The following is an 11,990-nucleotide window of genomic DNA, read 5'->3' as shown; positions in this document are numbered from 1 at the left end:
GTAATAGGAAAAAATCATCTAGGAATGTCTAGCTGCCTATTTCGTATTGTTATATACTTTCTTTTTTAACATGTTCAAAATCTTGAATCTATCATGAAACAATATCAACTCCGTTGCTTATGCTGCTTAGTCTTGGCATGCACTCATACTCGTATATGTCCTTGTTTCTGTCTAGGATCGTAACAATACATATTTCCAAAATGATTATCATTTTGAAAGAAAATTGAATTTACAGATTTAAATTATTATTTATATTTTCTAAACAGTAAACTGAAATAGTAAAAAATAATCTATTATCTTTAATTTACTTAAAAAAAAAGTTGCTAATGCTAATATGTATAATATAATAAATCTCATTGTTTATAAATTTCTAAAAATCGTAAAGTTATATACAATAATTATATTATCCATTATGTTCTTGACAAAGTATTAATAGAAACTTATGTACAATGGTTACCTATTGACCGTTTCCTGAACTGTTTTGGGCTAATTTTGCATTGGATTGGCTCAATTGAGCTAACGTTTCTGGAGTTGCGTGAGCTTTTAGAATTGAATTTTCGGCTTCCAATTGATTGATGCGATCCATAAGTTCTGCTATTTTTTCCTTGAGTACTTCGACTTCTTCTCGTACAGCAAACATTAAATGACTCTTAACAAGATCCTAGAAAAGGGTGTAATCGCTCGTTAAACCCGCATTACAGTTCGTTATCGTCATTGAGTAATTGTCCCTGACAAAGATTGCTTACCATAGCTTGCTCAATCTTGTTATCAATTGCTACAGCACTAGTCCCCGACATGCTGTAGTAAAAATAGCATTAGAAGTTATAGTTATACTTATACTATATGCAGATAATGTACAACGTTATAAACGCGTACCTTTCGTTATCTTCGAGGGTATGATGTTCATCGCTGCCTTGCGTTACTTCGGCTAAAGATTCTAGAAGCGCGGTATCGGCCGACTGAGTTGTCGACGCAGCTACTATGCCTGCGATGGAGTCCTGCTCCGGGTCTGATTGATGAAACGTCATGCTTCCTTGTTGCAAACCACCTACAACGTTTTGGCAACTAGCTGACACTTGGGCCATTTGCACTTGAGCATTACTACCAGACGCTTGGGGTTGCATTTGAGATGGAGGTATCACTTGAGATTGTACCGGTGCTCCGGGAGCATGTATAGTCGAAGAGGTTTGCTGTGCACCTGTTTGAGGAACTTTATGGATATTCTGGATGCTCTGCATTCCCTGTATGGCAGTCAACGATTCAGAAATTTGTGTTATCGGCTTTTGGGTTTGAAGCGGCTGAGGAGACTGTTGCTGTTGCTGTTGCTGTTGCTGAGAAGGAGGAAGTTGTTGCTGTTGTTGCTGTGGAGGAGGCGCGTGCTGTTGCTGCTGCTGTTGGGTAACCAGAATGTTTGGCGCCTGAGACGATGGAACGGGTGGTTGCTGAACGGGTGGCTGACAAACCGTTTGGACCGGCATTGACTGATTCTGCGTACTCACTGTTACATACGTATCTTCTTTAGAATGAGCTATATTTTGCTGAGCTGTCACGCTGTTATTACCAGTCTGTGTTATGATGGGAATAGACCCTTGGGGCATACTTTGAGGTTGAGTCAAATTATTTGGATGGGCAGGTTGCAGATTGGAAGGTAACGTGGATCCCTGTCCTCCTTGTTGTTGTTGTTGCTGCTGTTGTTGTTGTTGCGACTGAGAGGTCAACTGCTGAGTGGTAGATTGGAAATATGGGGGAATTTGCGTTGGGGCTTGAACCTTTTGCTGAGTTTGAACTTGCGTCGGATTATGCTGAGCATTGGGAGGAATAGAATTGCTTACCGCGTAATTAGCGTTCGTAACGGTTGCAGGATTATTTGGTACGCCGATCGATGCATGCACATCTTGGTGGGTAGATACTTGTCCGTTAGAATCTATGCCTATACCTTTCTCCTCGGATATGACGGATTGCTTGGACGAATCAGGTATCACGATTCCACTGTCTGTAACCCCGTAAGATATGCATACCTCGTTCGGATCCGACACTTTGGGAGTTCCAATCGCGGTTGGTTGATTGACCGACGTGTGGTCTAAATAATCCATGCAAGTCCATCTGCCTCTTTTGAAAGGTTCGGTACTTTCGATTTTAACCACTTTGAACCGCTCGTTTCTGCCGTGCGAATGTACTTCGCGCAGGTCGGCATCTTGTTTGGCGTTACTCGACAGTAAGTTGATAATATTATTGTCGGTAACGGACGTAATATCCAGAGTATTAATATTGCTGTCATTTACCGAATTAATAACGCTACTCCCCTCCGAGGGTACGATTGCCAGACCATACTGAGAACTGGTAGGAATCACCGGAGCGGTGCTGAGAGCAGCATTACTGGTATTAAAGAATACGTCCTCTTTGGAAAAGGTATCTTCCGAGTAACTAGGCGTTTCGATGTCGATATCGGTGATACGCGAGTGTTCCACGGAATTGTCCTCTGTATGGGATTCGTCGAGATCATCGTTCGAATCTTCGCCAGCATCGTTGCTCATACGACAACCGACGGTAACGCTTGTTATTTGGAAGGACGTCTTTTTCCGACACTGATTACTGGCCGTCACGTTGCTGGAGCTGGTCAAACTAACCGGCTGGTACAGCTTCTCTGGCTCTCCTAACCGAATCGTCTCGGTGGTGGTACGGTGCACTGTGTTCGACGTCTTTCTGCTACTACCATCCGACAGCTTATGCGATTTTCTGTGTACATTATCTGCCATTATTATAGGAACTTAGCATTCGAGAGCCACGATCTTTGTATTCGTTGTCCTCTTGCATGTTAACATCGACATCGCTCTTAGCCGGGGCCTTTCGGCATCGAACTGTTCACCCGTCACGCGACCGACACGATTCTCCTTCAAACCAGCCGATCGTTGCTCATCACGGTGATTCGAATCAAATTCATATTCTCATTTTGCAGAGGTGTTGACAGTTCACCATTTCCATCAATTTCACGGGGAAGAAGTGCATTCGCTCGAGTACCGTCCACTCGAAACGAATCACTCGACAGTCAACACGTACACACCGATTTCCGATTCCTCGTTTGTCTCATTTGATGCGCGTCAAGATCATGCTATGTACTTCTAATCCATTCTTACTCCGCGTATTTCCATTTCGTGAGTCGTTTTTTTCTCATCCATAATCCCTTTCTCTACTTTATTATACTCTAAGCAAGCAGTTTAAAAATGGCTGCCAATTCACTCACGGAGTTGCCACGAATTATATATCTAGAACATCTCGATCTCGGCGTGTGACTTCACGAATGAAAATCTATTTCCATCGTCCGGATGGTAGGCGCGCCGTAACAAATAACCGCAAACTATCTCTCTGTCTCTACTCTCTACTGACCCCTTTTATTCGAGTACGTAGATATGTAGACGTAGACGCACCGTATACCGTATCTTCGTTCAAATCAAATACACATACGAATAACTCGTAACGCGTAAAGGATTCGTTTCGTCTTAAATCTGAGAAAGTATATATTCTTTTACGATTCAATCAGCGAACCAAATTATGTGTTGGCTTGCGAACAAATTTGCCCTCTGTACCCAGTACCCAACCCAGTTTTCTTCCTTGTTGAAGAGCAATCATTTCATTGGTAAAGTCATGAATGAAATTTCATTGTACAACACCTCTACAGTACATTCGTTTCAAATTATACATATACATGTACATATATATACATTTACCATCAAGTGAAAATTATTTCAAAGGCTACATATTTAAAGTGCCTTTCTTTAAATATTATATTAATCAAGTATAGTTTAATATACGGTCTGGGTTAGGTATGTCGCAAATAAATTCCTCTTCTTATTAGAATTACAGATATATTTCATCTTTTGCCCATTGTTCGTACATCCCGCCTTTGATCTTCGATATCGCGCGACGATTGTATTCCACATGAGATAAAACCTTTATGTTCGGTGTATTATAATACACCGTAGTGCGGTAACCAATTACCGAAACGCATGCGTTCGTTATATATATATATAGTAGATAAATTTAAATTTCCCGTATGCTATCGTGATTATTTTAAAATGGAAATCGATCTGTACATCATAAAGTATATTGGTCTGATTTTAGTTTGAGCTCCTGAAAAAAGAAAAAATTTCAACGGTGTTAAAATATTATTTTTTTATTCGAGCGAATAATGATTCTTGTCCCTTTGGCCATAAAGTAAAGAATACAAATTTCTTTAAGAATCATTTGCTCCGTTTCAGTGTTCGTATAATGTGTAGTGAGTCATCCATCTTGTATCCTGCGCATAGGATACAAGATGGATGACTCATTACACGAGGATGCGGTTGTCAATGCTTTTTATTGCTCCGTCTGGTACAGTCTGGTACGCGAGCACGCGAGTACACGAGAGACTCTGTGAGCGACTGTGAGAGACTGACTTTTTTGGTGGCTAGTGAAGACGCCAAGAGTCCTCAAATTTCTCCCTAGGACATCTCGGGTATTTATAGTCTGCTGGTTGGCACTGCTGTTACCAACTACGACACCTGTGTTAGGGAGTTACACCAGAGAGGAAATGAGAGTGCTCACACTCGGGGTTTTAGTGTCCCCACTTTTCCTGCATCATCTTTTTAGCCTGGAATAGAACCTGCATCATCTTTTAACATAGAAGTAGCATCCACTCTGGCATTATTTGGAATCCGCTGCTAATGATGCAGGTTCTGGTCCAGGCTAAAAAGATGATGCAGATTCTGATCCAGGCTAAAAATTAGACTAGGGGGCAGCACTATATCGGGGACATTAAAATCCCGAGCGTGAGCACTATCATTTTCTCTCTGATATAGGTAAAAAGTAAAAATTAGTATTTCACTACATACGTACCTACTTTCCCGTTGAGATTTTTTAATCTTTGAATGCTGAAATTGAAACGAAAAATACTTACGGTGACCAAATCGAAATTAAATACCGCTTTCTGTCATATATTACGGATCAAATATTGCCACGCTTTCAAACAATTCCCCAATTTCTTGCATGCTGCCTCTTCGTTTTGCTTCATCCAAAAGGCCAATGGCAAATGTAAAAGGCAGGGAGCAGAGACCAGAGGTATCGAGTTAAGGAAGCTGCAACGCTGTCCGCAAGTCCGCATGTAGGTTTACAATTTATAATTTCGAGGTGTCGTACATCGTACTTATGTATGTCTTATGTACACATCAAACATCCCGACAGGGCAGGAGACAGAAGTGTCACCAGATTTGAATGTGATTTTACTCGTTCACGATGTGGCTTCTACCATATAAATGCTTTAAACTCTAAATTAATCTCTCTTGAAATTACAGGCCAAGAGCTCGATAATTAATCGATCAAGTCGAAAATTAAAAACAAATTTTTTTATACGTTACAACTTGCTTAGCAATTGATAAGCAAGAAACGACATTGATCATGTTGAATGTGGTGAAAACCTGCATTAAAAAGTCTGCTCGAAAACGCAGTGAAAGCATACATTTTAATAAATCGGAGAACAAAAAGTCTATTTTGAAAGCACTTCCAGGTACTGCATCCAAGTCATATCATTCGAAATCGTATTAGCGAATGTATTAATCCATGATACTTGTCTAGTGTTTCAGTATCCTGTGAGCGATCCAGGAACTCACAGAGTATATGTTTGGGGTTTAGCGGAACACGGAGCTCTTGGAATACTAAAACGATCCTTAGATATGAAAGGTTTGCATTATGTGCCAAAGCCAAAACGATTGGCTTTTGGGGAAAAGCACAACGTGACAAATATAACTTGTGGTTATGGTTTTACCGCTTTTGCCGTATCTTCCAAAGACAAGAATATTTTATATGGAAGTGGAATAAACACGGACTCCCAACTAGGTAAATATTAGCAGTTAATTGTAAGTTTCACAGTATTATGTGCAAAAACCTAACGTCAAACGCGTCGACAGGTTTCAATGAACTGGATAAAAAGTTTCCTAACGATTTAATCATCGACCCAAGACCCATTATATTGCCGCTCAGAGAATCTTCGACCAGAGTTATAGATATCGCTGCTGGAAGAGCACACTTGTTGGTACTAACGAACGAAGGCTTATTTACATTAGGAAATAATGCCTATGGACAGTGCGGTAGACCTATAATATTGAACGAAGAGTATAATAAAAGTAAAGTAGTTCATTGTATATCCGATATCAAGGGCAAAAGAATAAAAGCCGTTACAGCTGGTCAAGACCACAGGTACAAGATATAATAATGTGTCACGATCTATGTAATCGTTATATATTTGGATATCTTCCCTTATCGCTATATGATAGTATACTCTTAACAGAATCCGGTGAAGTATATACCTTCGGTTGGGGTGCGGATGGGCAGACTGGCTTGGCGCATTACCGAAATGAGTATAGGCCGACTTTAGTGAAGGGAGATTTGGCTGGACAGCATATTATAAAAGTTGCTTGCGTAGCAGATTGTGTATTAGCACTCAGCGGTATCTCCAATATTCATGTATTGATTCTATGATAAATTGCATATTTATGCGATGTTCAAAACCATCGAATAATAGCGTACTTTGTGCAATCGGCTAGTTACAATAACTACATAATTGCAGATAAAGGAAAAGTGTTTGGCTGGGGTAACTCCGAGTATGGACAATTATTTACTACCGGTGAAAATCAGCAAATAAACATTGCCACAGAATTAAACAGATTGGAACAATTAGGTCGCATTACCGATATTGCAAGCGGCGGTTGTTTTTGTATGGCTTTAAATGGTATGTATTCGTATATAATTTTAGTATTATACTTTTATATTGTACACGAGTCGTAATAACTTGTACGCGTATCGTAGATGCAGGAGATGTTTACGTATGGGGATACGGTATTCTTGGTTTTGGGCCTGAAATCAAAAACATTTCGCAACCTACACAAATTCCGTCCATTTTATTTGGTAAAAACGCATATGAAAAAAATACGAAAGTAAGCGATAAATATTCGAATCAACACAAATCTAGTAGATACATATAAATTAATTTTACACTTGCTCATAGGTAATCAAAATATTTTGTGGTATGAGTCATCTAGCAGCCTTAACTAATATAGGTGATTTGTATATGTGGGGTTGTAATAAGTTTGGATCTCTAGGATTGGGGCACGTTAAAGATCAATGTTTTCCATTAAAGGTAAGTTGGCTATCTTCGGAAAAAGAGTATATCAGTATGATACATGTGATATACGTATATGTATGTATAATAATATGACAATACGATTGTGTTATAGGTAACTGTTGGAGCTCAAGTAAAGCAAGTCGCATGTGGAATAGATCATACAGTTACGCTCTGTAAACCTTTTATTTAAAGTTAAAGCAGTTATGTTGTATTTTGGTTTTGACACAAGGTAATACATTATTTATACAAAAACATGTACACACATCCACATTCACTATAATTTTTTGCTGTTGCCGAGTCACTGTATTATAAAAAAGAATTGTGAAAGCAGCGCATTTTTTAATTATAAGTATGGGAATAAAAATTTATAATCGGTTGCATACATTATTATTACATAATACGAGGCATATTCGACATATAAAATATTCTTGAAAAATTATCGAATACTGGTTATTCAGAAATGAATGATAGATGATTATTTTATTCGTAAATCTAGAAAAGATTATCATCCTTTTTATAAATTGAGGAATGTTAAGAGTACAATTAGAATAAGCGAATTAAATGCAATTTTGCTTGCACCGCTGACACATGTTAGATCTTCGTAGGATATCGTGTATTTAATTGAAGTTAAAAATCGGCACTTTTGACGATCTGAAAGAAAAAGAAACGATAGGAAGGAAGATTAACATTTACGGATTCCTCTATATTCTTATTGATTTTCTTGTGTAACAGTAGGCAAAATAATAGTGTTTACCTGTGCACGATGCTGACAGACTTGTGGAATTTGCAGTTACAGACAAATAAAGCGGTGGGCACTCATGAATGAAAGTAGTATCGGCGCAAGAAATTGTGACATTATATGCTTCGCCAGTCACAGATACGCATGTTTTAGACGTTGCGATTTGCGTTGCATTAGCATGCAGCGGTTCTCGTGCCGAGCATATAGTCAGATTATCTAAGCTGGAGCCTTGAATCTAGGAAGATTCAAAGATGATTTATGTATCGTGTGAACAACCATGGATTAAAATGATCTGCTCGAACGGAAATTTTACCTTTACTGTAGCAGAACCGTCAGGTTTGAAAAAATAATTAGGATGTAATCTGTACAAATTAACACCATTTGGTGGGACATAATCAACGTATGCATTTGATTGTCCAGTCGAAACGTAATTTGAACCACATTGTGTATTGATAAGACGTTTAGGAACTGCAAAAAAAGTGTGTATATATATATATATTTTTTTTTCTCTCAATACGAAATGCAAAGTTGAGTAAAATACCAACAGCACAAATTCTTTCACCTTGTTTTATTCTGGAGATCAAATTGGTTATCGGTGACAAAGCATCTTCTGTATCGCCGATGCCGATGGTGAACAGATCTGTTGCAGGATTTTTAACGAATTCGGACCACGTATCTTTGGATCCGTATGCCATAATAAGGAAGGTTGTGTCTGAACAGAAATAGTATACTCTGTCATAGTACAATCTATAATCTATGTTGACTTTACGATTCAATGAATCGAAGAATAAATATAGATAAGAATGTTTTAACGAATATGACTCATCGCTTACCCGGTATTTGCTCGCGCATTCGTAATATCTTGCCCAAACAGTAATCTTTATCGCCATCGTTAATAGCCGAAATATATGGAATAATTAAAACAATGTCAGATCTTGCACCGCCATCACTTCGGTTGCGTTCATTATTCAATTTGTCCTCTAAACGCTGTTGTACTTTATCGATCGATTTTGGCAAATCAAATGAGTGCGTAACTGGAAACAGATTCCCATATTTAAAGATGGTTTTACTCGTTCAGTTTGGCTCATTCGTTATTCACGTAATTACGAATATGAAATATAGCGTGAAATACGTACTATTGTCATAGTGCGATGAATTGTAAGCATAGAAGTCCAGAATACTGAATGTACTGTTTATAATCTCAGTTCCATCGTGGCCATTTATTAGCGTGAAATTGCTATTAAATTGGTTTAGCTCTATGCCGTCTAACAATGTTCTGGAAGATACAGAACAATTTTCTTCTCAGCTTGATTTCATATGATGCGCATTCTAACTCGAACAAATATGTATCTTGTATGGGTATAAAAACTTACGCGAGAATGGGTTGTATCGCAGAAAAAGCCCAGGTTGTATCTAGAATTATAGTCAAGTCAACGTTTGCTTGTCGGAAGTCGTTTAAGGAATCTGTCTTCTCGCACGTGAGGTCCATATTCATCGACGAAGCTGTAAGAATAATCAAATCAATTTAAGAAAACTGATTAAAGGTTTTCCAGGACTTGATATCGACACTGATATTCAAAGATGCAAAGATCTATACTTACGAACGTATGTTATTAAATCGTTCACCGCTTGTACTGAAAACTGCTTCATTTTTTCTAAATCGAGCGTAGCTGCTGCTATATTAGGATGTAATAGTACAGCAGCGCTATACGTCTAGAAACGAGAACATACAGCGAGAATACACCGTTAGAAGGTATGTATTCGAAGAGTTATGAAAGTTTTGCTATATCTGTAAAAGCTATACCTGGTTAGTCATTGTTTCGTTGGAAGCCACAGCTGTGAATAAGGTTCTGCGATTGCATGCTCTGATCGACGGTTCAAACAATCCTCGCTCGCTGTAGTACATGTCAAATACTTGTGATAGTCTCAAACTGGGTCTGTTCGAATACAATTTAGTGATTTCATTGGCCAAGATTAAACCATCTAAATCGCCTCTTATTTCTGCTGTTGTCATTTCAAATGTTTCATTCGAATCCAAAAAATACCAGCGTGGCAGTGCAGTAGAATTCCAATGACCAGTTGTCCCGACGCTAACTTTTGACTTTGTAGGACCTTGTATTAAAGCAACCTCTGCCAAGTCTCCTATCGAAAGAAATACGGGTGAGAAAAGACAAATTTGATTGTATGTATTTACACGTATGGTGCAATAGTTGGAGAGGTCTATCTTACCAGCTAAAGTGGCGAACCATTTATTGTCTATGGTCATATCTGATAGCATATTCGTATTATATTCCTTTAATAAATCAGATTGTACATCTTGCAATTTGACCGTTGTTTGCGGTTCTGTTGCAGCTGCTATCGCGGAAAGAACCAGACCAGGAGAAACAACGCCCCATCTAAAATGTGTTTTATTAGAATAATTCATTCAGTCCATTAAATATCTTACCGATTGGTTTGCATTCGGTGCAGAGTTCAGAGTTTAGAGTTTAGAGTTTAGAGTTTAGAGAAAGATTAGACGCACGGGGTCTTTATGACTCCATTCTCTACAGGGCATTTGCTTTGAGGTAGTTGCCGCAGTTTCGGATTCTTTGGTGGTAATTCCGGATACAGTGAATTTGGATCGACTGTATCTTTATTTCTCTCATCCTTCGGATTGGACTTGGTTTCTCTATAATTTCACGAATACGTTATTTATACTTCATTCTACATACATATGTATGTATCTCAATATAGCTATCCTATGGCAATTGCAACTGAAACTGCGACGATTTCACTTACAATTCATCGGGTGTTAAAGTTTCTGCTTCATAAGCATTATCATCGTCGGTTTCCGCGTCGTTGGTACCTTTGCTTGTCGCATCATCGTGATCCGAAACGCTTCTCGGGTACCTGTATGCATTCGCGTATCTGCACACTTTTGCTTCGTCTCCTCTGTGGAAGATTTCGATGCTACTGGATAACATGAAGTGCAACGTACACTGTAAAAAGACATAATATAATATTAAATATGAAATATTTGAGACGCTCGAGTAACAAGTGCACGAGCTGGCTAGGGGTAAATGTAATCTGTTGGTTGTACCCTTTCAACGTTTGTGATGCTATTGTTAGGAAATTGCCGTGCATCTCCTGGTATAAGTTTAAGGGTTTCGGCATGACGGTAAAATTGCCGAGCAAACGGTCCATAAGGTGTTACCCCATCTTGCATGGAAACCTCGGGATTTGGTACAATTCCATCTTGTCTAAAACTATACATTTCAAATATCTATGAAATCGTTCTTAATCGTATCGCATTTTCGTATTATATTATTGTATAACATCATCGCTGGTCTTACCGATGTAAGAGAGCAATAGATAAAGTCCTCAAATCCATATTAAAACCTTCTGAATTTTCGATTTTCCGTAATATCGAGACGAACGTGTTCAAAGTGTGCGGCAGTCTGTTATCTCTTTGTAAAAGAAACTTATTTTCATAACACTCTTGAAGAGATGGTGAAAGGTTTCGAATTGCATTTTCTTGTCCCCAGACACCTGAAACCAGGAAGATTCGAATTTTGATTTAGAGTGAAATGAACATGGTTTTCATTTTATCGCTCGACGTATATCGTTAGAATACTCACTTAGTGTTAGTAGAAGGGTACCAAGGTAATACAGGAGCGATGACTTAGCCATTTTGTTAAATCTAAAAAAGGTAATAATATTATGCAAGACGATTAGTAATAAAACCGTACTCGAAAGAGTTGAATACTTACAATAATTTATAGGTGGAGACCTTAAGCACAGAATGAATGATACTCCTTCAACTCCATGTACCATAGTATAACACCACACCTATCTACAGATATAGTAGTATCTATCACCACTAAACTGATAAGATAATACGATATGTCATGAGTAATAGCAGCTCTACCTCACCCAGACCTTATTACAGGTATCTTGTAAGTAACATGAATCGAATTTTCTTACTTGTGATCTCATATTTCCTTTCAACGCATTCAGACATTTTGTTTCTACGATCAACAATATTTCAAACAGTAATCACACTTTGAAATAATATTTTATATTTTATGTATTTTCATATACGTATATTAGGTGACAACA

At 38.3% G+C, this 11,990-nt stretch overlaps 3 protein-coding genes across 4 annotated transcripts; 1 reads left to right on the top strand and 2 right to left on the bottom strand.

Moving 5' to 3' along the window:
- Positions 1–27: 27 nt before the first annotated feature.
- On the bottom strand, positions 28–3,450 carry LOC143356055 (uncharacterized). 2 transcript variants are annotated; one of them, XM_076791426.1, is made up of 4 exons: positions 877–3,448; positions 747–798; positions 458–661; positions 28–270 (listed from the first exon to the last, which is right to left on the bottom strand). In XM_076791426.1, exons 1-3 carry the CDS (start codon positions 2,754–2,756, stop codon positions 458–460), a joined length of 2,136 nt encoding a protein of 711 aa, XP_076647541.1. In that variant the 5' UTR covers positions 2,757–3,448; the 3' UTR covers positions 28–270. The 2 variants fall into 2 exon arrangements, with proteins under 2 accessions (XP_076647541.1, XP_076647542.1); XM_076791427.1 differs by lacking the exon at positions 28–270 and having other exon boundaries at positions 290–661; positions 877–1,498; positions 1,562–3,450.
- A 1,403-nt stretch (positions 3,451–4,853) lies between these two features.
- On the top strand, positions 4,854–7,533 carry LOC143356565 (RCC1-like G exchanging factor-like protein). Its single transcript, XM_076792368.1, has 9 exons — positions 4,854–5,137; positions 5,328–5,539; positions 5,608–5,868; positions 5,940–6,228; positions 6,306–6,478; positions 6,599–6,760; positions 6,838–6,965; positions 7,037–7,168; positions 7,266–7,533. The coding sequence occupies exons 2-9, from the start codon at positions 5,431–5,433 to the stop codon at positions 7,341–7,343; spliced, it is 1,332 nt and encodes a 443-aa protein (XP_076648483.1). The 5' UTR covers positions 4,854–5,137; positions 5,328–5,430; the 3' UTR covers positions 7,344–7,533.
- LOC143356563 (uncharacterized) lies at positions 7,301–11,781 on the bottom strand. Its single transcript, XM_076792365.1, has 16 exons — positions 11,642–11,781; positions 11,510–11,571; positions 11,225–11,420; positions 10,972–11,137; positions 10,671–10,870; positions 10,414–10,560; positions 10,122–10,288; positions 9,697–10,034; positions 9,494–9,605; positions 9,266–9,395; positions 9,029–9,168; positions 8,726–8,926; positions 8,455–8,604; positions 8,206–8,360; positions 7,908–8,127; positions 7,301–7,804 (listed from the first exon to the last, which is right to left on the bottom strand). The coding sequence occupies exons 2-16, from the start codon at positions 11,559–11,561 to the stop codon at positions 7,668–7,670; spliced, it is 2,511 nt and encodes an 836-aa protein (XP_076648480.1). The 5' UTR covers positions 11,562–11,571; positions 11,642–11,781; the 3' UTR covers positions 7,301–7,667.
- Between the last annotated feature and the right edge of the window lie 209 nt (positions 11,782–11,990).

Source organism: Halictus rubicundus, chromosome 8 (assembly GCF_050948215.1).
Source record: "Halictus rubicundus isolate RS-2024b chromosome 8, iyHalRubi1_principal, whole genome shotgun sequence".
NCBI lineage: Eukaryota > Metazoa > Arthropoda > Insecta > Hymenoptera > Halictidae > Halictus > Halictus rubicundus.
Note: the sequence above shows the minus strand (reverse complement) of the source record. Positions and strands in the feature narration are given on the sequence as shown.

Coding starts and splice junctions, on each gene's coding strand:
- LOC143356055 (XM_076791426.1), bottom strand. CDS start 2,756: ATGGCAGATAATGTACACAGAAAATCGCATAAGCTGTCGGATGGTAGT. Junction 799..876: donor ACCCTCGAAGATAACGAAAG/GTACGCGTTTAT, acceptor TTTTTACTACAG/CATGTCGGGGACTAGTGCTG. Junction 662..746: donor ACAAGATTGAGCAAGCTATG/GTAAGCAATCTT, acceptor ACCCTTTTCTAG/GATCTTGTTAAGAGTCATTT.
- LOC143356565 (XM_076792368.1), top strand. CDS start 5,431: ATGTTGAATGTGGTGAAAACCTGCATTAAAAAGTCTGCTCGAAAACGC. Junction 6,479..6,598: donor TTGTGTATTAGCACTCAGCG/GTATCTCCAATA, acceptor ACATAATTGCAG/ATAAAGGAAAAGTGTTTGGC. Junction 6,761..6,837: donor TTTTTGTATGGCTTTAAATG/GTATGTATTCGT, acceptor CGCGTATCGTAG/ATGCAGGAGATGTTTACGTA.
- LOC143356563 (XM_076792365.1), bottom strand. CDS start 11,561: ATGGCTAAGTCATCGCTCCTGTATTACCTTGGTACCCTTCTACTAACA. Junction 10,561..10,670: donor ACTTTAACACCCGATGAATT/GTAAGTGAAATC, acceptor GTGAAATTATAG/AGAAACCAAGTCCAATCCGA. Junction 8,927..9,028: donor TTCATCGCACTATGACAATA/GTACGTATTTCA, acceptor ATCTGTTTCCAG/TTACGCACTCATTTGATTTG.